The sequence below is a fragment of the Diadema antillarum genome, unplaced genomic scaffold (assembly GCF_040938485.1).
Source record: "Diadema antillarum isolate AM-2024a unplaced genomic scaffold, OU_Dant_1.0 scf00000141, whole genome shotgun sequence".
Lineage (NCBI taxonomy): Eukaryota > Metazoa > Echinodermata > Echinoidea > Diadematoida > Diadematidae > Diadema > Diadema antillarum.
This window is the reverse complement of record NW_027271030.1, coordinates 920,242-945,000: the sequence shown is the minus strand read 5'-3', so window position 1 is coordinate 945,000 and position 24,759 is coordinate 920,242. Positions and strand designations below refer to the sequence as shown.

Here is a 24,759-nt window from a genome sequence, read left to right as displayed (position 1 = left end):
CGTCTTCTTTACATTTCATTAAATTGCAAGTATCAACATTTTAGTTAAAACTGACACAGCTCTCCCTCTGTAAGATTGAACAATGATTTTCTTACCAGCATAAATCAACAGTCTTGTGAACAATGATATCAAGATAACTCTTTTATACGCATTTGTCAAGATTCATTTTCCCCGATCTTGTCACTATGAAGATGAGGTGTCCTATTGCAACGCCAACTTTCACTCATAAATGTCATTGAAATCATGCTGTACTGACGATATGGGGCGTGGAACTGTGAATTTTACATGACGGCGATTTATGACTCGTGACTTGCGAGGTGTTGGTGCATATAAAGCACGTATAGTGGGTAAATGAATGTCAAGATACTCACCGACTTTGAGGGACTCCGCGGTGCAGGAGGCTGCCAGTGTTACCACCAGGAGAAGCCGCATCCACCCCATCTTCATGGACAGGTTGCTTATCACCGTGTCCGTCAAAATGACAGGAAGACTTCCCTGTAGGATGAACAAAGACAACACAAGGGTGCTCGGCAATGAAGCTCTTGTTGAGACTGCTTTACAAACGGCCAGGCCTATTCGTTGGTGTTTGGGGTGTGTTTTAACGTAAGAATTGAATACTTCTCACCGGATTCCATCAATTCAAATTTTTACCTAAAGTGGTTTATCTTCAGTGTAGTATCTCACACTCATTAGAAAGAGTACAGACTGGAACTACTTTCAACACTCTCTTAATTATCTGTGACTTGCAGATTGGAAAATAGTTTCGGCAGCGATGACGTACACGTGCAATAGAACAGAACATGATTATCGACTTCGTCATCGCCAAAACACAAAACAGCTAGGTGCGAGGCTAACCGCTGCTCGCCGGGACTACTTTATGGTTTGTGCCTTACTAATGCCCAAGAGTATTGTATAACAAAAAATATACGCAATTGTTCTTTTACAGCGATTACGTTTTCGAAGAATATATTGTTGATTGGGGCGAGGTTAGGAGTCTTAGATAGGAAGGTTGGGATTGCTAATTGATATGAAAAATCGGTAGAGTATATTACACCAGTGCACTGATTGTGTCAGACAACAAGTCATTTCATATCACATCCATACCAGTTATTGTGTGGTTAGCATGTGGTAGAATTCCCCTCTGCTTTGGACGATATATGAATGAACAATGATAAGACATGAGTCAGCATTTGAAGTCAAAAACAAGTTGACAATAAACATATAATCTCGGGCTTACATTGAATTACAGTGATACAATATCAGAATTCCATTCCTTTTTTAACCGAACATGACTTCATCTGAGCCCAAGTAACAATAGATGGTGGCACATGACTTCTCCGTCAACACGGGGCTGTAGGGTCTACAGATTAAGTATCTATGCCATTTCGACTGATATGTTGCAGAAGGAAGGGTTTCGAAGCGTTATTCGCACTGAAACTAGTCCTGTAGCTTGGTGAGGGTTGAAGTTACGAGTCACGAAACGTTGGGCTGTTTCATGAAGTTTATTTTGTAAGTTATAGGAATATTACAGAATCGAAGTGAGAATACACAATCATCGGTCTCGATAAGTCTGAATTATTTTCAGTCTGTGAAATATATTAACAATCAAGAAAGATTCATGCTGAATTATTCGAATCAGAAAAAAAAAAACTTGTTTGAATGTCTTGACATCACAAACATTATATGACTAACACTTCCTTTCGTACGACTGAGTTTATATGAAAACAGTCACTTTCCATACCATACACACGTTGCTTCAAAGAAGAGCTGCACTGTGATAGCAATATGGCGTGTTAAAACCTCCCTTTTCCCACTCGCAATGAGCTCTCAATGACTCATGATTGCCACAGAGACAATACCCATCCACTCTACTCTTGGTTAATCCGCGAAGACGACCCTTCACATAATAATAGTGAGTTCAAGTCCCTTTCAATGTCAGATCTGTCCGCCGTTACGTCACAAGCGTTCATTAATACGGTCCAGTGCCCTTTAAAAACTCACCACAGCAAGGCCACCGCAAAGTTGAATGGCATAAAACCCATTACGGAAACTACAGTATTCAGTTTTCAAAGAACAAGCTGAGAAGACGGACATGTAACATTCAATAACAGCATAGTTCCTTCCCTTCCAGCCCTAATAACACCTTCAAAAAGTCGTGAGATCATTCTTTACAAGCATGCTTTTGTGGTCCTTCGAGCTGATGATACCAGTTACCGACAAGTTTTCAATTATCATTCGAGTTGGCGCCAAACCGATCACAATCTCAAGATAATCCGGTGTCTCCAAAGTAACCTTCCAGTAGAGAGCATGTGAATCCAAACTTCATTTTATAGAAGACAAGGAGTACAATAAAAAAAAAAAAACCAACGCGTTACCTCGATTAACATGCATAATGCACATCACACATGAGAAGTCCATTGTGCAATAGTACTAACGACTACAACTCCGGTGTATTTTTGGAAACTTTAATCTATATCTTTGAGACTGGAACTTGGGAAGGAAGAAAAAAAATCACTTTTCCTTTGTAGCGCAGCATTTATATTACCATACGCTGTTGAAATTAAACACCACTCTCAGCCTTTCACCGCCTTTACTTTCACATTGTCATAGAGTTTACCCAAATCCCCATTTGTTCCGTCTCCATACTGACCCCGCGAGAACTTTCAAGAGTTTTCTACTCTCGTTTTGCAGAGAAAACATGCTCTGCCTTCGTCTTCAGAGCTACACAATATGCGTAGTGCCGTAGAAAACCTGCCCCTGAGCCGGTCTGTGAAAGATTGAAACCATCGTGGTCGCTTTTCCACCCCCTGTTAAAAAAACCGTCTGCGGAAACTATATAACCTAATATATTCAGAATGGGATTTGTGGTAAAGGGCAACATTCATGAAATTAAAGAATTCACTCATTGGCAGGTGATTTATTACTATTTTTTTCAGCATTTGTTCTCCCTGATATTTGACTACTTGGAGAAAGGGGTCTTTGGATTCTGTACGAGTGTCATCGCCTGTGCCGTATACTGAAGAATGTGTTGATAGGCTACAGGGGGAGAGAAATGTTCCCATTCTCTGTATCGTGTTTCGCGACAAGACCTCTTTCTAGTTTTGTTTTTTTTCTACTGTAAAGCATTGAACGAACATGACATGAGAGAATTCATGAAAGTGGTTCACTCTCATCGATCTGTCTGCTTAAAGAGATTTCAGTATCAATACTTTGCATCTAGGCTCTCTATCCCACAATTTAAAACAACATAGTATCTAACAGACACATATCAAACTCCCAGATAGAAATTTCACATATTTACGTATCTGAGGTAAAAAGGACATCTCTGTCATGCTATGACACCTGATACGCACGTAGAAAGCGTTACGATTATGTCGTGTATCAGGCACTGGCAATACAACAATGTCACCATTCCCCAAACTCCCATCAGGGTGCCCATTTGTCGTTACCCCTTGTTCCTACCGTCATGAGGCCAAGATCTGAATACACAGAAAATACGAGGTGATAGGATATCGTATTTTACCACTTAAATTCGGATCTGAAAACAATCTTTCTTCATCGATTCTACTCTGTTCTCAGAGTGAAAAGACATTTTGTATCTGATGATAGGATATACTACATCGATCCCTGTGACAGATCGCTCCTTCTGCAGCAGAAAGAAAACCCGGATATTCTATCCTCCCCCGTTCTGAGTACATCTCAAAAGATTGACATCAGTGACCCAGAGGATAAGATGTGGAAAATGGAGGATTTGGCGAAAGATTTCTTGGTAGTCACGTTGCGGAATGGCTGACGATAAGCAAGACGGAATTCATGCTGTGTTACCTGACAACCTTGTTTAGAGATGCAGTAAATACCACCATAGGTCGTTGTCTGATGTTTAAATATTAGCAAACAGAAACATAGATGTATGTTGTTGTTTTAGATAATTCATATCGTCATTTTTTCGTGCTTGAAGAGTGTCATGAATATGTATGAATTTATGCAAATTATAATGTATGGACGGGGGAATCCACGCGGTGAGAAATAGATGAGACATAGCGCGCGAGATCGAGAAATAAAGTTGGCTCTTGTTGATTCCTCAAAGTTTGGTGTTGAGCTTTTTTTTTTTTTTTTTTTGCTGTTTATTGTCACTGAATGACGCGTGTGATGTTGATTGCTAGCATCTTCTCCTCAATGTCATAACAATAGAAGAAATGGGATCTCAGGTACAGTTTAAGTAATACTTCTTACCCATGACCCTGTTTCGTTTGTAAACTACGTCAGCATGTACTAAATTTATATAATATCATCTGAAGAGAATGGGAAACATGGCATGCATTCTCTCCTTCTTATCACATTTGTCTTAAGTTTCGATGACAAAGCAATGGTAAAGGGAAAGTACAGTAACAGTTGTTCAATTCTTATGCAAGATAGAGTTAATATCATTTTCAGTCAAGTAAATACACGCGAGTTGTGAAGAATTGTTACTACAGCCCTATTAATGATTCACATATTTCAGTTTCGACCAATGTCATCAATTTATGGAAACATTTCATTTCTTATAGTTTCGTCGAATTTGAATGCCACAGCCACTGTTCTGTGGATTTGTTTTCACTTATTTTTATTTAAGGTCAGTTTGAAAATGGAGTAACATATTTCCGTCATTTTAAATCAGTTCAATAATTTGTCATACTGCCATTCATTTCCACGAATTTTCTGATGTAGGACCTGATGTTCGCTGGACCATTCACGAAATCTTTGCAAACCGAAAATGACAAACATCCAACTTGTTTTCATAAGCATGGCGGACACCCGCTGATCAATGACTATGTATGTGGTTGAGTTCGATAAACTGGTCACGAACTCGCGCTATTGTTTCAATGATGACTGCTTTGGTGGTAAATGCGAAACACATGCTGGGCCTTCACGATATCCCAGTCTCAAATACAGTTTATGCGTCAGATCAGTACATGCACATATTTTGCCGACGTTGGGAATTCAGAAAATGAAAATCTCATGATATTTGTAATGATCTGAAAAAAACCCAAACAACAACAACAAACAAACAAACAATACCGCCTTGGCACCTGCCCAACGGTTTTACGCAGGAAAATAGTATACCGTAGAAGAAAAAAAAAACAGAATGCCGATTCATGCTTGAAACAGATTTACTTTAAAGGGATGATATGGTATTGGTGACGATGATGATTGGGCTTCTTAATTTTTGCGAGATACCAAGAAACCACTTATGAAATAGTACAAACTATACCATTCTAAGAGGAATTCAAAGTTTAGTAGATGAAAATAGGTTTTGGAATGGCTGAGATATCCAAAAACAGGGTAAAACAAAGCGACCGTCATAAAAGTTGTAACTTGGGTCCCACCTTTTATTATGATCGCTCTCTTTTTGATATCTCTGTCATTTTAAAATCAATTCTCATCAAATAAACGTTGAATCCCTCTTGGAATAACATGCTCTTTCACATTTCATAAGAGGTTTCTCATTAGCTAACCAAAAAATAGAAACCTGAAGTTAGGTCTCAACCAAAACTGTACAATCCCTTTAAGTGTCTCCTTTTAATATTGTAGTGAAGGCGAAAGTGGAATGCAATAGCCAAAATAGATTCCATGTGAACTTTCAGAATGAAGTATTTTTCTGTAAAAACGTAGGTCGGTCTTGGCATGTTTGCACTGTGTCGAGACTGTTTAGACGCTTGATTGTACAAATAAGAGAGGTCACGGCTGCGACCCTCCTTGAGTCCCTCTCATCCACAGTGATGTCGCTTAACTCTCATACCTTAGACCGGAAGTTCCTTCTATGAACGACGACCTTTAGCAACACCGGTGTAACCAACAAATCATACATCATTAAGATTAAGAATTAGCTGGGCAACATGGACTTAATGAAACTCTGAAAAGCATTTTCGAGACTAACATCACGAAAGAGTGAGGAAAGTTGAAGAAATGCGAGATTTGCTTTGCAAACGCATGTTAGAGGTATGAATGGAATTCGTGAATGTTGAGGCGTCATCTTGATAGATCTCCGTTACTATCATAATCAGTTGTAACTTATGAGACATGAAAAATTCTGACATCATAGTAAAAGAAAAAGCAGCATTTCGATTCTCATCAAGGATATCTTTGCATCAAGTATCTGTTTACTTGTTTTGATGAAATGACACACGTGTTTCTTGCCGTGACGAATTCATTGTAAACGCTTTTAAGATTTCATCAAAATTGCTTGAACAACGAAATTGATATGATACTTACTAAAGAATATGTCCTGTTATGTATTTTGATGTAGCTCTAGTACCGGCAGTGTACAAAAAAGAACAAAAATAATATAAACCAAGAGCATTTTTCCTAAGAAACTATTATAATTATGAAAGATACACACTAACCAACGTAGTTGTTTGAGAAAATTCAGGTTTGGAAATTTTGGTAAATTCATTTTTTTTTCTTTTTTTCTTTCAATTCCGAATAGTGATTTAGACTTTAAAGACAAAAAAAGAAAATGATAATCCCCATGCAAATATGCCCGGAAGTTTTGGTCAATTTGCAAGCGTTATCAAGTAGAGCTCAAGATGACGAAGCCTTTCATTCTCCAGACTTGGAAGCTCCGAATTCTTATCGCCGAGTTTCATGTCCAAATAATGATAATGAGAGAAGAAGATATGCACGTTTGGTGTCTCCATCATCTAACTGACGTGTCAATGGTGGCAGCGTGTAACCCTCCCAGCTCGGATAACAGGTGTAGTGATTGTCGTAATCAGATAAAATACATTGATGTCTTGACAGGCACATTTGTATCCATGATAACATTCTTGGACTGGGGAGATATCGAGAATAAGACTGGTTTCTCTTTTGTCTCTGGAGCATCAATCTTCTTTTGAGGTCAGTATTTTGGAGACAATGAGCAAATCTAGAATTTAAACTTGCCCAGTCCCGGAAACACTGGTCTGAAAACAACGTCTTTCTTAACCTGTGAAATCATTTTACAGTATACTATTATATACATCATAATGATCTGTATTGCTCAGTGACGTCAAAGTCATGTCATATGACGAAGGTTGTGATGTTTAGACACATGTCAGGAGCTATATTACGAGGCATTCGAATGATTTAACTCACTTAATTTCATTTACAGTTTGCTTATTTCCTTACATGATATTTCAATGCGACGTAAAACACACAAAAAAGGAAGAAGTCAGAAGTCATACTGTTAGTACGGAGTGGTATAAAACAGCGAAAAACTTAGCAGGATTAACGATATGAAAATGTTAGTTGTCGTTAAATCTTGATGTTTCCAGCAAACAACTTATAGAGAGCAATTCAACATAGCATTCTCTGCCCAATGAGAGCAGCTCTCCCAAATCTACCATTCCACCTGCTGTAATTTTATCTGAAAGAACACATACAATTTAGAACATAAAGATAATCAGCAACAAAGCAATATAATTTCATGCGAAAATAAATCGGATATAGGCAATGCTTCATTCAATCTAGTTCGTAAAGGTATATTCTATTCTTTCTTGTCACGTTTTTCAACCCTCCGTTCTGCGATATTCCTCAACCCAGAATCTTCGGATCTCTTTCTGGAGCTTGCTATCAGATGTCCTCTAAACTTCAATGAAGCAGTGAATACATGTCAATCTCCAAGTTTTATCGGCCTGTTTATCCACATCATGTGACCTAGATAGCACCAAGGAGGTATAGCACCTCTTTGGCAGCGGTTTGCTCGTCATCCCTCTTGATTGTCGAGTACGGGGGAAATCCCAAAAATTGTCCAAGTATAATAGAATTGAACATCGCATTATCTTATCATGTTATTGTCTTTCCATGAGAAGGGGAAAGTGAAGGACTAGACCAGCAGTAAGAAAAGATGCACTCACCAATGATGTTTCGTCGAGGGGAAATGCCAGAAATGAGTCCCGATGTGAATGATGTGGTCACCCGTTTCCCAAGGAGTGGCCGAGTGTTGTGGTGCTTGGCTGTAAGGCACGATGTCGTCTTGGCCGTGGCAACCAGTCCTGCACGGCGGTGGATGTTGCTCCTTCGACTTTCTTCGGTGTTCCCTCCAAGACACACACGCGGACGCACAGCCGCAGAGACGAGCACACGTTGTTGCACGCCGTATTCACACTTGCACACAAACGAGTACCCCCGAAACGACCTTGCACGCACCCCTTCATCATCACACCAGTTCCATCCCCCTTAAACTTCACTCGAAGAATTCAACCTCTTATTCTTACTCTTTCCCTCACCGTCTCGCTCACGTGATCGATCATTGCTCATGAGTATGTTACCATCCAAGATTTACGAGACTAAGCAACATAGTTTCATCGCAAAGAAAACGACCCTATTTCCAAGTGATATCCGAGAACGATAACACAATGACATGCTTGAGTATTAGTTAAAACACGTTTGCGCAGAATATCCAATGGGCCTACACATTAAAATGAGGTCATTTGTTAACAGGTGGGAAGCCTTCAATGCCAAAGGACAAGACTGCACATTAAATTGCATTCATGCAGATGACCACATTCCAAGAATCACTTTCCTCACTAAGATATTGTAGTCTTTGTGGGGTTATCCAAGCCATACCAAGAGATACCAAGAGTGAACTTCCTTTTTACAGAATATACTAAGACGAGCTGTCAAGCGAAAGTTCTCTTTGCCCCCTTTCTGTGTTTACTGTGGAATCATCATTTCATGTAGGCCTAATTATGTCCAAGACGAATACCACACAATTTTAGCTTCGAAATCCTGTCAAGAAGAGCATCCATTTTATCACTCTCTTTAAGTTGTTTCCTGTTTCATGAAACTATCAAGTCGACTTCGAGAAAATGGAGATGAATGTCAGGCGTTTGTTGATGTAGGGGGTTTGGGGAGTAAGAGTCAGGGTAAGATTGCCGTGCTAGTCTTGTCAGTCCAGGCTGTTGAATTGGATCACATTTTTTAAAACTCTTTCATATTTTCACGAGTTCGAGTACTAATACAAGAATTTTGAGGTTTGCCGCCGACTTCATCTGATGCAAGATGATGAATTAGATTGTGATTGAAAATTTTAGCCACTTGACTGCCATCTTTGATATTTAGTTCATGTTTTTGTTTTTGTTTTTTTGGGGTTTTTTTTGTTATCTTTGGTAGCTTATCGACATGTTCATATGTTAGCCTTAAAAGATTCCGGGTCAGGAATATGGTGGTTGGAAAGTCATGAAATCACGCATAACCTAACAGGTTATGTGCCTGCACGTTTTTCTAGTCAACGTACTAGCGTCTTTTTGAGCCGAAAATGAGCAAATTTTTGACGTGACCTGATCGGAATGTGTAGGTGTCTGGAGGTCAGGTCATTGTCCCTGATCCCCTATCCGGCGGGTGACCGCAGGTAGCGGGGAGGCTTTACTATTCGAGGGAGCGTTTGTTAGTGATTGGTACAGATACGATGGCCTACGGTGCATTATGAACAAGGAGATGGAATTAAGATATAGAGTTTGGTTACGAAAGTTGAATTGTTCAATCATATTCTTTGATAACTCCTGATTTATCCTACAATACGATTTTTCCCGCAGGAATTCAAATATTTGCTACTGTTGGCAATTGCTTTGCTCCATGTTTCGCAGTAAAACACACGCGGGCGCGGGCGCACACACACACGCACACACACACACACATACACACACACACACACACACACACACACACACACACACACACACGCAGGGAGAGAGCATATTTATGTTGTGAAGGAGGTCCGTGTAGTTTTGTCCGGGGTGCTTTTGTTTTGATTGTTTGTCCTTATGTTGTGTGATGTAACACGAATACATTTCGCTATGTGGCCAAAATGGCGCTTCAGAGCTTGGAATGATCAACTCTCTCTATACAACTCCTGGGTAACAAACATTTTATCAAACAAAATATAACTAAACGTCGAAATTGCGTAATATGAGATGAAATTTATTTTTGCTCTTAAAAAAACCAGTCAAGATAGAAAAATAGCAACGATTAACATTTTATAGCGGGAAAGACGTCTTTTACTTTGTCTGTAGGTATGGATGTCTGATCCTAAATTACAGGACATGTCTCGATAGCGTAGTAACGTTATTCACTAAAAAATCGTCCAGTTTGTGTTCACACCTACATGCATCTTTGTGATTCGTAATGAGATGCACCTGGTGTAAACTACGTGACGTCATAAATCTGATATTCTTGCCGTATATTGATAATCGAAAAGATGTTTATATGTTTTGATTATCATAAGCAGGCAGGAGCGTGCGATGATAGCATTAAATAAAGCTGCCATCAAACCAAGAAAGGTAATGTTGTTATTCATTCTAACTCAGATTACATGCCATGTTAGCAACACCAAGGAGATGGAAATAATTATTTTGTTTGTCCTGAGCTTTTCACAATGTACTGTCCATTCGTGTTGGTTTCTGGTGGATTTGAAAAGCAGCGCGTGTGAAATAGTGCATTTACAGACGTTTAAAAAAAAATGAACACACACACACCTTATATTTGCTTTCTCACATTGAATTGTAAGCGAAGTCATAGTACATTATTTTTGGTAGGTACTGAAAATACTCGGTCTTTAGAAATTTGAATGCTGTCTATTTGCTTGTTTGTTTGTTTTTCCGTTGTCATCGCTTTACTCGTCAACAATATGTAGGGGCTTACTGTCTGCTCATAAAGACAAACGAGGTTCATGTTCTTTTTGACATATATTGCTGTACATTAATCTGAATGAACTTATTCCCTGTGGAGATGTTTACTATGATTCACCTACAACGAGTTACAAGGGAAGTTAGAAAACGGTAGCAACACTAACTTACCCAGCACACACGAACTTGACGTAAGAGGAGGATTACATGAGTTTATGCTATCTGAGCAATCTATATAATATGTTTAATTGCGATTGATGATCCGAATTCATAACTATAGCCAATTACACGTTTCCAAGCTCCGAGAACAGACTGAACACATTTAATTGGTAACTAATCTTTAAGTAATTTCTTTTCCAAAAGAACAACTCAATAGTGACGTCATATCGAGTGCATTTTGATTTAAAAAAAAAGCAAGATTCTTAATCAAGCTAGACAGACAAAAAGACCCGCTTTCCCCAGAGATTGAGTATAGGTTAGCAAACAAACAATGTCAAACTCCATCACCCATTACATGAAAATGCCTGTAGATTGATGAAGCAGCAAGCAAAACCCTAGCCTTTGACCTAGAGCCAGTCCCGCTGATCACGTGGCGGGGCGACATCAGCACTTCCGATTCCGCGACCCGCAGACATCTCGGTGCCTCTGATCGGATCTCGGTCGGAGCGTCGGAAGGCAGCTCCTGCTCGCTCAAAGGTACGACTCCCGCGCCTCACCATTTCAGGAATCTGCCTAAGTCCACCTCCCTTTAGGTAGAAGTAGACTGTTTCGATGGTAAACATGATGAGTGTAGAGGCAAAGCCAAGGAGCATCAGATAGTAGGCACCCGCCAGATCCCGCCCTGTGATAGACTTTTTCGTCTCTTTGTGCCAAAGCCGCTTGTAAATATTCTTGCAGTAAGGCTTGTGGAATGTCTGTGATGTTATGTTTGCCAGGATACCTTTCTTTTTCAGTTTCTTGATGGCGTACGTGAGCTGATCCCGAAGCGGTGAGCCGGACTGGACAGCCAGGGGGAACTTGATGATAGTGACGTAACCTCCAACGATCAGCATGTCACAGGGCCATCTCAGAGCCTCGTAGTCCAACATCTTCGACTCCGATAGGAGTCCGTAACGCCCATTGTCGCGCCTGACTTTTCGTACGCCGTCAATGAGGTCCTGCACGATCTTGGCCTCGTCTCCGGTCTGGATGTCGGTCCATGTCGTTCGCTTGTCGCCTTTCGTAGCCTGGTTGAGTAAATCGGCCGTAGGACTCCTACGCACCACTCCGAACTCGAACTGCTCCTGTTTGTTGAGATCAAACAGGCTGCGGATCTTGTACGGTGTCTTGTTGGCCTTGACAAGGGGCGAAATTTGCACGACGTAGAGCCAGATCAGCATGAGGGTGTAGGCGAACCAAAACGCAGTCAACACCCTTGCAGAAACTGAATTTGGCGCCTTCGGGTATCCCTGGAAAGCCATGATGGAGAGCATGTAGTAGATGGTGTTGTAGAGGGAGAAGGTGTTGCCAACTTCTTCTGAAACCTCTCCCCTTTCGGACTTGGCTCGCCATTCGCTCCTGCTGAGGCGGCTGATGAGCCACATCAGGACGGTCGCTACTACGAAGGCCACAAAGTTGGTCATCCAGGCATAGATGTTAAAAGGGAAGGTCAAAACGAAGGGGTGCTGGTAGACATAGGTCGGATGCTTGACCAGTAGCTTGACCGTACTCTTGAACCACACGGACGTATAATCGATAAACTGTTCACGAATGTTGGTCTTTGTCAGGGCTGCAGCAATGATGTCGGCATCCTGTAAGAGTGTGAAAGTGCGATTGTAAGTGTGCAAGTATGGAAGAGAGTGATAGATATACCTCCAAGGGAAGAGTAGCATAATTCAAAACCAAAACTAAATAGTTATAAGCTTCAGTTTGCAATGGTATGGACTGCAAGTAACGACCTTGAAAATTTCATATGTTTATCTTGAAGAAGTTCTTTACTTTCGACAGTTACTTGTCTTCATCAAGCTGCACGTGACTGCATTTTAATCAGATCAGTCCTTTCAAGCGGAAGGAAACATTGTGCTGGTTAAAATTTCTTTACGTTATTTTCTGTGCAATAGGATCAATACTCTATACATGATCTTTTGCATGGAAAAAACCCATATGTTTCTCATATTCTCATATTCTTCATCTAAAGGAATTCATAAGGAATGAGATGTTTATTCGGCAATTGACAAAGTCAAGAAGGGTCTTGTGAATAGATGATTACATATCATTACTTGGTGGCTATCGTTTGAGTTATTTTTCCGTTTATTTGACTAGTAAAGAAAATTATGTAGAAGGTAGGAGAAGACCGAAGAGACTCACTCCATCGTAGAGATCCCTCATCATGCCATCCCATTCTCGAGTGGACTGATCATACTGTCCGTAGTTTCCTTCGCCCAGGAGTTCCAATCTGAAACAGCAAACAGGGCATTCATGGAAGTCAAGTCACGTGACACACACATAGATATAGCAGTCGATGAAGTCGTCGATGAAGTCTTCGAGAAAACACGTTTTTTAATGTACTTCTGTATCAGGGAATCACAATCTTCAAGCCACTGGCTTTTTCGTGATTTTCCTTGCCATCTGATTATTGTACAAATATTGGCTGTATTGCTTTTATGAAATCAATAAATTGAAATTGAATTAAATTGAATTGAACGTCATGTACGCACACACACACACACACAATGCCAGAATCATGTACTGCATATGAATTAAAGTCTCTGAAACGAAAAATTGAAAAGATTTGAAGAAAAAAAGAACTTTCTAAGTCATGGGACAAGTACATCGTAATTCTGTTATCATAATGTTTGTTTGTGTTTTCCTTTTGTTTGTTTGTTTGTTTGTCGTTGTTGTTTTGGGGGTTTATGCGCTTGTTACTCGACGTCACCTCATCATTCAATTTTGTCGCAATTGTGACACGTACATCGGTTTTTGTTTGTGATAACGCAGATACTATCAACCGGGATCAGAGAAAAGATTATTTGGATTTAATAGTCTTTTTTATTGAAAATGATGTCATGGCTGTCGGAGTTTATGCTCTCCGCATATTCGAGTCATTCATCCTCTATAGTCATTCTGTGTGAACATGAAAGACATGACAGATTTGAACAAACAAAAGCCTTGATTCTAACCACTGCACCCTATCCCTTGTTGGCGCGCAGACAAACTAATTGTGTTTACGCCTCAGAGAGCTTTTCTACTTCTAAGCTGTGGTAAATGATCCGCTGTTCCTAAAATAATCTTCTTCAGCATTTGTACCACTACCACTGACACAATGCCAGCCACAAAAAGTTATTTGCATTGTTCATCCGTTCTAACAAGCATTTTAGTGAGAAAAACAACAGTAACGAATGCACAGGATACGTTACAAACTGTAGCATTGTGATGACTATATGCCTATGACGATAAAGAAACATTATTTTCAAAACATGAAGGTCAACAAACTAAGTATTGTTGTCTGCCTTGAGTTCGCTGCACTTCCTTTTTTTTATAATTAGAGTCTGTCTATTGTTGAATAAGGGCTTAACGGTTTTTGTTTTTTTTTTGGAGGAAGAGTTCGTTGAATCTTGAGTCACAAAGAATCCTTTCCTTGCCGTCCAAACACTAAACCTGTGACAGACATCTTCATATTCTTATCCTTTGAGCTGACTGCCAACAACACTTTTGCTTGACCAACCTGTAAGTGAAATCAAGGTCGAGATCCTCCTCGAACACTTTCTTGATTTGCCTCAGGAGCTCGGGGATGTATCCGATGTAGGTTGAGTCGAGATCGACCAGCGTTTCGCGCCGGTATCGTCGTGGATCTCGGATCAGCTCGTAATCATGGCGCATCAAAAATGGCGGTTCCTGAGGATGCAGACGATCAGATTGATTTCAAAACTTTTTATTAGAACATTTTCCGCAGCTACTAACGATCTTTCATATAATCAGGCTGATTAGAAAAAGTACAAAAGTCATGATATTATATCGAGTTGTGTTAAGGTCGTTATACCGTCATGATTCAAGTTTGGGTGTATCAAATTCTATCTCATTGCGGCTTTAGATGGCATCTTGCGTTGCATACGTATACAGTATTTAATTCATAAGTCAATCCCCTAATAGGAAAGACCATGCAAAAGAGTAATATATGTATTAGATATTCCATGAAAGAACAATAAACTTGGTAAAGCATTTTAAACTTTCATTTGTAGATGGACAAAAGTCACAGCTCAGCCCTAACAATGCGATTTCTGTTCGTCTATACACTGCCTGACTTCACCTCAGCTCACCCAGATTTTCCTTTTTATCTTGATCTTTTGGCATCTAGTTGACCGTGATATCGATTTAACAAACCCAATGGGGTGTGACAGCCCCTCTTCAGAAGAGCGTCGTTGTCCACAAGGGAATAAAAGAGGTACCTAAACCCAATTCAACTGCAGCTTTTAACAGGACTCCAGGGTCAATTGGTATTAGAATGAAGGACAGTATAAGGGGTTAGTGACATCTACGATCTAATTAGGAGAGTATAAGTGTAACAATCTAACAAAAAGAACGCATTACATTTTCATTGACAGGATTTAACAACAGAACATTCTCAGCAAATATTGTTCACATCATGATTGTCTGATGACTATCATGTATGATGTCGCTAGACTTCGTAATGTCTGTAGACACTGGTAGATGTCCGTTACAAGCATTTTGTTAGCATTTCATTGGAAGTGACTTTCTTGAATAACGCAGTCTCGCAAAGTCGATCTCTATTAGTTTGAATATGGTAAGTTATGGTTTTATAAATCATAGTTATGATTCAGTGACGCTGATTCGTTGTCGACACTGTGTAACTTCACCTCAACTCACCTAGATTGTTTTACTTTTGGTTCCTTTTTTGTATTTAGTTGGCAATGGTATCGATTTAACAAAGCCAACTGGGTGTAGCAACGCGACAGCCTCTCGTTAGAAGGACGTTGTTGCTCAAAAGGGAACAAAAGAAATACCTAATTCCAATTCAATGACAGAAATCATCAGCCCATCAGGGCCGATCAGTAAACAATCGGCAGTAAAGGGTTAGTGACATCTACGATCTACTTATGAGAGTATAAGTGTAACAATCTGTCAATAAGAAAGCAAAACATTTGTATTGACAGGACTTTAAAAAAATACAGAAAATTTTATCCAATATTGTCCAATATTGTATGCAGAAACTCTTGACTTCAGAATGTCCGTTAAGTAGCTTGTCACGTGCTTGTTGTCTAAATTTCATTGGAGTAACTTCCTTGAACAGACTAAGTCTCGATCTTGAAACTATAGTTTCAAGTTTGAACAACTCTATTGTCCTGTGATAAACGGTCATATATTCTAATGTGACTATGACACTGTTTCGGCGGAGAAACGGTGTAGGTATAAATGCTTTAATTAAAATGCTGAAAAGTAAGAAAATGACGTATCTTCATGTGGTGAAAACATACCTCGATACTCAGGATGTGTATGTGGCTCTCTTCCGCCATGCGGTAAGGTTGCATGTAAAGACGCTTTCCAGGTTTTCCGGGCCATCGTGTTCCTTTCTTCTCCTCCCAGTGGTGTATGTTTTGGGTGAAAAGTCCCAGCTTTTTCAAGAAAAAAAAATAGCAGTAAAGATAAGTCGAGATGGGAAAACTCACGACATTCATGATATATTCCTGCGTTAATGACGCTTTTTAATGCGCTAGCTCCTTCAGGACAGCAACTGATTGTACAGTAGTCAGATCAAGATGAAGTTGCATATAGCTTTGAATATAAGATTATAGACAACTATTGCGTGCTATTGATTTTCTATTTTCATAATCATTATTATCACTCTAATTTTCATTAACATTATTATAGCAGAAGCAGAATTAGCATGGTCATTATCTTTCATCATAATTAAATCAGTATCACTATAATCACTGTCATTTACAAAATAATAATATTGTAATCACACGTTATGCAAAACACCAACTACAAATTACATCATGCTACTCGATCTTGGAATGTAGTCCAAAGAATGATCCCTTATAGTCAGTCCCTAAAGATAAAAAGTGTAGAATATTGATCAGCAAATCCTTCTTTTCGACTGCTTCAGAAGTGTAGCTCTGTTCTATAATGCCCCTTTGATATACTCGGCTGAAGGTTCATCATTGTATAAACGTGGTACTATACTAAGCACTGCAAATATCCCATCACGCACACAGGCGTATGAGTGCACTTTCATTTTCATATCTACTTTAGACACATTCTATTGCATAGTTTGCAAAGTAGCGAAAGCCCTTTACTTATTTTGAGAAAGGAAATGGTTTTACCTTTATGTTCTCTACTTCTCATGTAGAAATTTATATGTGTTCAGATGCACATTCATATTCAATATACTTATGGTATACTTATATCATGTTTGTATGTGAGATTACACATAATGATTACTGTAAATGTGTGTGAGAATATATAGACTGGAATCGGATTCGAACTTGAATTGAATGGAATTGATTGTCCAGTCACCTTGCTTATGGACAGGTACTGGTCCTTGCCGACGTAAATGGTGATGGTGTAGTTGACACGGTTGCCATGGGAATCGAACGCCACTTCCCCGCTGCATCCCTCAAACGAAAACTGAGTGGTATGAAAACATATCAAACGATGAGATGAAGCAATTATCAGAGAAACAAATCTCGGCTAAGACACAGAAGTCACAGAACTTAACGTTAACATTTCCAAATAGCTTCAGGCCGATGTTATCTATATGAATTTTACATATAGAAATATCTCATATATATACAATTGTACATCACACATACACAGCCACAAACACACACACAACTGTTATGTTCATTGTGTTTGTTATTCGTTCATGGGAGTCTAGATCAAAGCGACCTTTGTCAATCATACATTCATCTTCAATCTTGAATTCATCTGCAAGTCTCAGCACTAACCGAGCAGACCTACTCTGTTCATTGATAATATTCTTTTACAGGCTAGGGAATAGTATATCTACACGCATAGAATGTCAGGGATTGGGTCACGTTAGGTGGAAGGAAATGCCATATCAATGAATCTGCATGAAAAGTTGAGTTAATTTGTGATCTTCTCATCGAGATCGAGACCGAACCTTTGAGAAATAAGGGAGCAGCTTGCTCTTCCCACTTCCACAGCGGCCGGAGGGCGGATAATACGTGTGATCCTGTTTGTAGGCGTACAGGGTGTGGCCCATGGCTAGAAGGGAGTCGTAGGTCAGCTGCTCTCTGTACGGCCACTTCCGGATAGCAGTGGGTCGACGGGTAAAGTAGTTCCCACCCACGGAGGAAGCCATCTCCATCTTGAATCGCGTGAGGAAGGCTGAGTTGTAGCGGAGTTTGGTTTCCAAGAAAGTCTTGCCAAGATAGGCCACGTTCTGCCACGGAGCACGTGAAAAGGACATTTATCAACCAAACACAGCTCTCAGAAATAGTGGTACACTATCTGTATTTGTAAATAATGATGCGCTTAAATTGGAGGTCAAAGATTTATAGCAAATGTGTACAATATATTTTGCGATTTCTAAGAATGCCAACTCTCCGGGATGTTACTTTAAATATAGAGATAAGGTGAAAGAGAGGAAACAAATTGAAAATGTTAACTTCTCAGTCCTTTTCAGTCAACAAATATCAAACGTTTGCGATAAATATGTCATTGAACGTCATCATAGATTGAATGGCTATTTGTACGATGGTCGGTGGGGAAAAATAAAGCAATAATTTTTCACCCCAATTTTTATAAACTTACCGGGTTACCGAAAAGCCAGTGCCAGCCATCAAACAGGAGCCCCTCTTCATACGCCTGTATGTTAATAGAAATTGTATGTAAAGAAGAAACAAAAAGTCAAAGCAAACATGAAATACCTCAAATTACGACCTTCTTACTGTATACATCAAGATTTATTAGTATTTGATGAGAATTCGACAACACTCCGAAAAAATATGTATGTAACACCGAAAAGCTACTGTTGGAGTATAAAGAAATTGTGTGGTTTAAAGAATTCATACACATGACGACGAAGTAAATTTTCTGACATTTTGTACTCCACTTACGTTGTCGACAATGACCTTGAGATTCTCTTCGACGTGCATGTAGACGACGATGTTCTTGACAGGCATCTCTTTGAGGGCTTTCATCTGAGCCTGGGGATCGTCTAGATCGATGACCATGGGTGTTACGATCCAACCAGTTTCAGGAGACATGTTCATCAGTTCTTCCACCATAGTGTACCCTTCAAAAAGAGAAATGAAAGATGTCAAATTTTGCCCCAAAAACATCCTAGGACGTTGACGTGATTGCGGAGTTCCATTCTACGTAAAACGTGTATCGTTCCCTGAAATACTATTTAGAATCTGGGATATCATCATTACGATGTGACGCTGCAGGGTATTCATGGTAACAGGGTAACGCCCCGCGTAAATGAGGACACCTGTACAGTATTCTGTTCTAATGACAAACCTCGTTTTTAACTATATCTGCATGTTTGTGAGAATCTTAGCGTCTGGAAGATATTCGGCGCACACAAATCACAGTTAAACTAAATTGATACTCAGAAGTCTTGTTTTGCATTCCCTGCCGAGCCGCAATTTCTTGCTTCCCCCGACTCTCGTATGTACTCCTGTACTCAGTATATCTGAACTGAAGTAAGTGATATGGAACTTAATTGTTCACACAACCTGTGGAACTATATACACAAACACAGAAGTCTGTATTTTACTCATAAGCTATAGATAGGTAATTAATCATTAGGATGCTGCCTATGTTCACTAGTTATGATATCAGTCCCTAAGATTATTTGGAACAACATTCAATGAAAACATTACCTGGCGTGTGACATGTAATAAAACGTGTGAGAGAAGGTCGTACAAGGAAATGAAATCACAAGTACATTTTTTTGCTGTCAAAAATCCGAGCAGAACGCGAAACAACGACACAGAAAACACATGGTTCTCACTCGTGCTCATTTCTGTCCAGAAAACAAATTACAAATAAATTCAGGAACATACACTAATCAAAACAAAGAAAATCACTTAATGTTGCTATCCCATGAAGTATGAATATATAGAAATACCAGTTTAGGTTGTTGTGGCGTTGTGGCGTTTGTTTGTTTGATTGTTTTATCACATTGGAAAATGTTGATCAACGTTGACTATGTATCAAATGTTGGGTGTACTGATTTTCACTAACGCTTACCGGTGTCCTGATCGTAGAGAAGGACGAACGTGGTCCAGTGGTAGTTCTTAATGACACCAGAAACCAGCTCGATCATCTCCTCCGTGATAGGGTACATCTTGATGGCGCCTGACCCCTCGGCCTGGTCCGTAGCTATCGTGGGGAAATAGGCGTCACCCATAATGTAGCCAAGTCCCTGGCAGTTCAGACACACATCGTCCGGAAGAATCAGCGCGTGGGCATCCTTGTTGTTAATGAACGAGCATGCTAATGTAGAATGGATAGAGGTGTGTTAACTGGCAACCATTTTCGTGGAATGTTTTCTTTTGACTTACACAGATTACTGGTCAACTGCTTTATAGTAAAGGGTCAGTCCACATACTGACAATAGAATCCATGTAACACACAAGATTACATAATGTCACAAAGAGGAAAGTTTCTTTTTGCAGAAACATTTAGAATGCTTTAGAAAATGTCATTATTGACGCAACAGACGTTATTTTGCTTTGGATAGTCAGATCAGTGTCTTTGTGCGAAATGAGTAATAAACCAAACCAGAAATTATGTATGCATCAGAATTTGTCTGTCATATGTAACTGATTTACTTTGAAATATGAGAAGAAATAGTTAAATCGGGATGAAATGTATTTAGAATAAGATTAAATTGAAATAAGAATGAAATAAATTTAAATAATATCTGGTTATGATTGATTGATGAAACAGGAGTAAATTGATAAAGAATATTGTAACATTTGAGAGTATGAATATCTCACTGGTAGATAAGTTACATCTTATACGTTTCATAGATATTTCAAATTTTGGGATGTAAGAACCTCTCTGGAAAGGAGTAAAAAGTTAATGAAGACTAAACTAAGAGAGATATACAAATGCATGCTTTCAAAACTAGATCAACACGTCTAAATTTCTGATGGTCGATACCTTTCTGTAAGTGCATAAAGTACAGTTGTAAAACAAGATGTTTCCTTTGAATAAAAAAGAATTAGAAAATACTCTCCTGTATATCTTTGTACGTAAAAACTGAATTGCAAATGTATATAATAATAGTAGTGTAATCTTAGAAAAAAATCGCACTCTAAAAAAAGTGACCTCAGAGTCATGTCTTCTAGTAATGTCAATATGACATTGAATTCATTCTATATGGTTATTTTTAAATCACACAGTGTGTTCGTCTGACTGCTAAGGGAAAGACAAGGCTAAACACATAAACACGCGTTCCTATAGAAAATGGAGAAAAAAAAGAGACAATTGGTTGCTTCATGGTCTCTCATCATGACCTCTTATAATTAATATCTTTTGTCATGTTTGTCGTGAATTTTGACTGTACGCCAGATCACCACAAACATCGCCCTTGTGTGCAATCATGTGCACCATCTCATCTCTCTCTCCAGCACAGGGCATGCTCGGTCATGATCAAAGAGGGCGGATGTCACGCTTGAGAGACAAACATTGTGATCATCGGACCTTTGCAAATCCCTCATCAAGTAAGCATCACTTAAAGAAGGAACTCTTAGCTCCCTTTTGTGTTACTCATTGCCAAGAAGATCTCATCACGTATAGAAAAAGTCGTTGTGGTTGTTGGGGGTGATAATGCAAACATGAACTGTGAAGATCAAGGGTAATAGTGCAACAATGTAGAGAATAGTTGTACAAGTCCATTGCGATCCTCAGGTTCAGTCCTCAGGCGGAATGTGGAGAAGGTGGATAATGATGTTAAGATGATGTATGATGCAAAGTGTGTGGGGATGCGTGTTGCCAATAGCCGATACATGATGTCAATGGGGGGATAGGGTTTGTGTCAGTCTAAGGCACCATTTCCACCCATTTTGTCCTCCTTGCCCCATCTTTCGATAACCCTACGCCACTCTTTGAACGCTGTGGTGTGATGGTTAAGACTCTTGGCTCTCAAAGAAGAGACCCGAGGTTCGAATTCTGTTCGGTGCATTATTTACGCACTGTAACACAGTATGACTCAGTATCTAAGGGCACCTGGGACACTGTGGGAAATCTCGGATGATCAGAATACCAGTAGTTTTGGCAGTGGGAGAAAAGAGACTAAAGTTACAATGAAGAGGCTCCACTTTCCGTCCCCAGTTATGATAACAATTTCGATGATCTTGGTCATCAGTATCATCCTCTATATTCTTATTGTTTTGAGTATCAATAGTAGCAGCTTTAGATAGTATTAATGAACACTTCTGTATCAATCATTCCGTAAATTAATCTTTATGTAATGTATTGTTTCCAGAAGGCTACTCACAAGCTCGTACCCCCACAGAGATGGAGTCTCGGTACCAGCCAGTTTCCGTAGCGCTGTGGAAGTGGACCACGGAGATCTGGTCTCCACGCGGGAGAATCGTCCCGTCCCGATTGATGTGCTCGGCCGCGTCGGTCAGGATTTCCTTGAAGATATCATTGATGTGAGTGAACTCACCGTACATGGCACCTGTAAGATCATGAAGAGGTCATTTGATTTGATGGGGCATCCGTTATCTACACTCAAATGCTGTAATACAGATAACTGATAAATGAACAATACAATATTAACAACATACATTGCAAACAGACCAGCTCCACGGAACCGGTGAAGACGTCACAAAGCTTTTAAGAGACCTAAAAGTACGTGATCAGAAAGATTTGATTCCGAAATGAAATGCGTATCGATTAAATCAGGCACAGTAATGCTTAGTTTTCTGCATTAGAACCATCGATCAGCATGCTATCTGGTAATTGATAGTCCTTAATTTGTTTCTTCTCCTCCTCGCCCATCCCCTCCTCCTCCTCCTCCTTCTCCTCCTCCTCCTCCTTCTCCTCCTCCTCTTCTTTCTCCTCCTGCTCTTGTACAAACTCCGTTCCTTCTCTGACCAGAGAGACGACCTCTATCGTCACTGCAGCTTCCCTATTATAGCCTCAGTCGTTCTCATCACTTACTTTTCTACTTCCCCTCCACTTAAAATTCTCCACCGCAATACTTCCCTATAGCGGTCCTTTCCCCAATTTTCCGTATAATTACTTTCTTTACTCTAAACTGGGATTTTGACACCTTACTACAACACATACGGTACGTGAAATCATAGTCAGATAATAAGAGCTACTATTGTTACGGATTAGTTTTAGCGTTTCACAAATATCAATATCCCAAATGAATTGTGACTTACCAACTTTGATATTTTCTCCGGAGGAGAGAGTCAAAAGGGATGCTAAGCACCCGATGAGGCCAACGATTTTCATCTTGAGGCATTAACCTCACCGCCAAAAAAAAAAGGCAATCAACGATTATGTCGATGGAAGCTAACGTAACTCTCTCCAGAATTACGGTAGAGCTCAAGAGCCTGGAAGTAGAGATTATGGCAAACTCCCAATAACCAAATCGGATGTGCGTTGAGTGCGTCCCACACGAGAACCTTGATTTTTCACGGACATGCGCAGTGCTGTTCGTAAAGTTTCGTCCAGTAGGGAGAGGCGGGAGAAGAAGTTCATAAGTTTACAGTATAGAAGACGAGTCTCTGCAGGAATTGATTGTCTGTCTGGGCTGGAAATTGAAAAGAGGGGAACAAAGGACAGCAGGCAGGCGGTCATGTAAGACCGAATGTGGGCGAAAGACACAAAATAGCCCAGCCACCGTGAAAATTCATTGTCATAAATCTGAATCGTCTCGGTTTGAGAGCATCAACAAGAGGCAAGCAGAGAAACAAGATTATCGTGGGTAAATCACCCATTACACGTAATTACCTCAAGGCATACCAAGCATCTGTGCTTTTATATCTTTTAGATCCATGATTGTATGGTTGTCATCAGATAGTTTGGAGGGTCTTCAGTCATCTATTATCATATATACACCTATTTTTCTCTTGCAGTTTTCTTCAAAACGTGTAGCTAGGTCACTCATGAATGAGCCTTAGTTTTTGAAGGTGGCTGCAGCTAGCCAGTATTATTCTATTGTGTGCACATAATCCTTTCCTGTATCAACGGATTTAAGAGCCAGCAGATACGCGAAGAGGCTTTTTGCAAAGATCAAATCTCTTATTTACCCAGCCAAGGGCGACACTGAAGATGAGGGAGTGGTATCTTGATCGATTTTTTTTAAAATTGCCATGGGGATGACTGGTGTTGTTGTTGTAGTTGCTCCGGCTTTTCGGCATTGATTCATTACTTGTTCTTTAACCCCGTACCTCCCTCTCTGATGCAATGTACAAATTACCTCGGTTACTCACGCTGAGACAAATTTGTGCCTCCGTGGTGAGCGGTCACTTTAACTGCCCAAGAAGTGTGAAATGCGTTGTGATTCCAGTAAATCTATGATTTTCCGCCATCTCGAATTACACGATCACATTCCTAACTCCTAACAGATCTTTCTTTATCATTATTTTCATGTCACGAAAACGGTAAATGGACTTCGTATCATATTTCATGCGAATCAGCAGATTCCTTATTCATATTCCCAAGCCGGCTGCAGACCAGAATAATTCTGTTTATGGAAGAGTTTCATCAGAATGCAATGAAATACTACCTCGGATATGTGATATGGGAACTTTTTAAATTAGAGTAATCCTGATGTTCGGGAGAAGGCAAGTAAGAGGCCTAGACCAACTTGTCCTTTAAATCAGGTATGTCAGGTTTTGGCATAGGTAAACACAATGGGGATGAGGGAAACAATTATTTCAAGGACATTTTGATTTTTCAGTGTCGTCGCCATATTTTTTTGAAAATGTCATAGAGTTACCTTTAATTCAGCTAGACTTGTATTGTACAAATTTAATTTCCCTGACCGTGCATATACCTGAACTCTTTTCTCCCTTTAACATGTTTAAGTTGATATTTTCCCATAAATTCGTCGTCATAGCAATTTCATGTTAAGGGGATTTCTTGACCGTGCATGCACCTGAACTTTTTGGCTCTC

The 24,759-nt window shown here is 39.7% G+C and overlaps 2 protein-coding genes across 2 annotated transcripts in view; both read right to left on the bottom strand.

The window, feature by feature from the left end:
• LOC139721259 (glutamate receptor 2-like) overlaps positions 1-7,944 on the bottom strand; it is a 20,194-nt gene extending 12,250 nt beyond the window's left edge. Inside the window, exons 1-2 of the mRNA XM_071632580.1 lie at positions 7,875-7,944; positions 372-495 (exon numbers count right to left, since the gene is read on the bottom strand). Of these exons, the coding sequence (XP_071488681.1) occupies positions 372-447 (76 nt within the window). The 5' untranslated portion in view covers positions 448-495; positions 7,875-7,944. The remainder of the gene's footprint in view (positions 1-371; positions 496-7,874) is intronic.
• A 3,265-nt stretch (positions 7,945-11,209) lies between these two features.
• LOC139721258 (glutamate receptor 2-like) lies at positions 11,210-23,090 on the bottom strand. Its single transcript, XM_071632579.1, has 11 exons — positions 23,018-23,090; positions 22,120-22,305; positions 19,863-20,108; positions 18,722-18,900; positions 18,417-18,470; positions 17,764-18,045; positions 17,157-17,267; positions 16,115-16,252; positions 14,347-14,516; positions 12,990-13,077; positions 11,210-12,433 (listed from the first exon to the last, which is right to left on the bottom strand). Exons 1-11 carry the CDS (start codon positions 23,088-23,090, stop codon positions 11,210-11,212), a joined length of 2,751 nt encoding a protein of 916 aa, XP_071488680.1.
• Between the last annotated feature and the right edge of the window lie 1,669 nt (positions 23,091-24,759).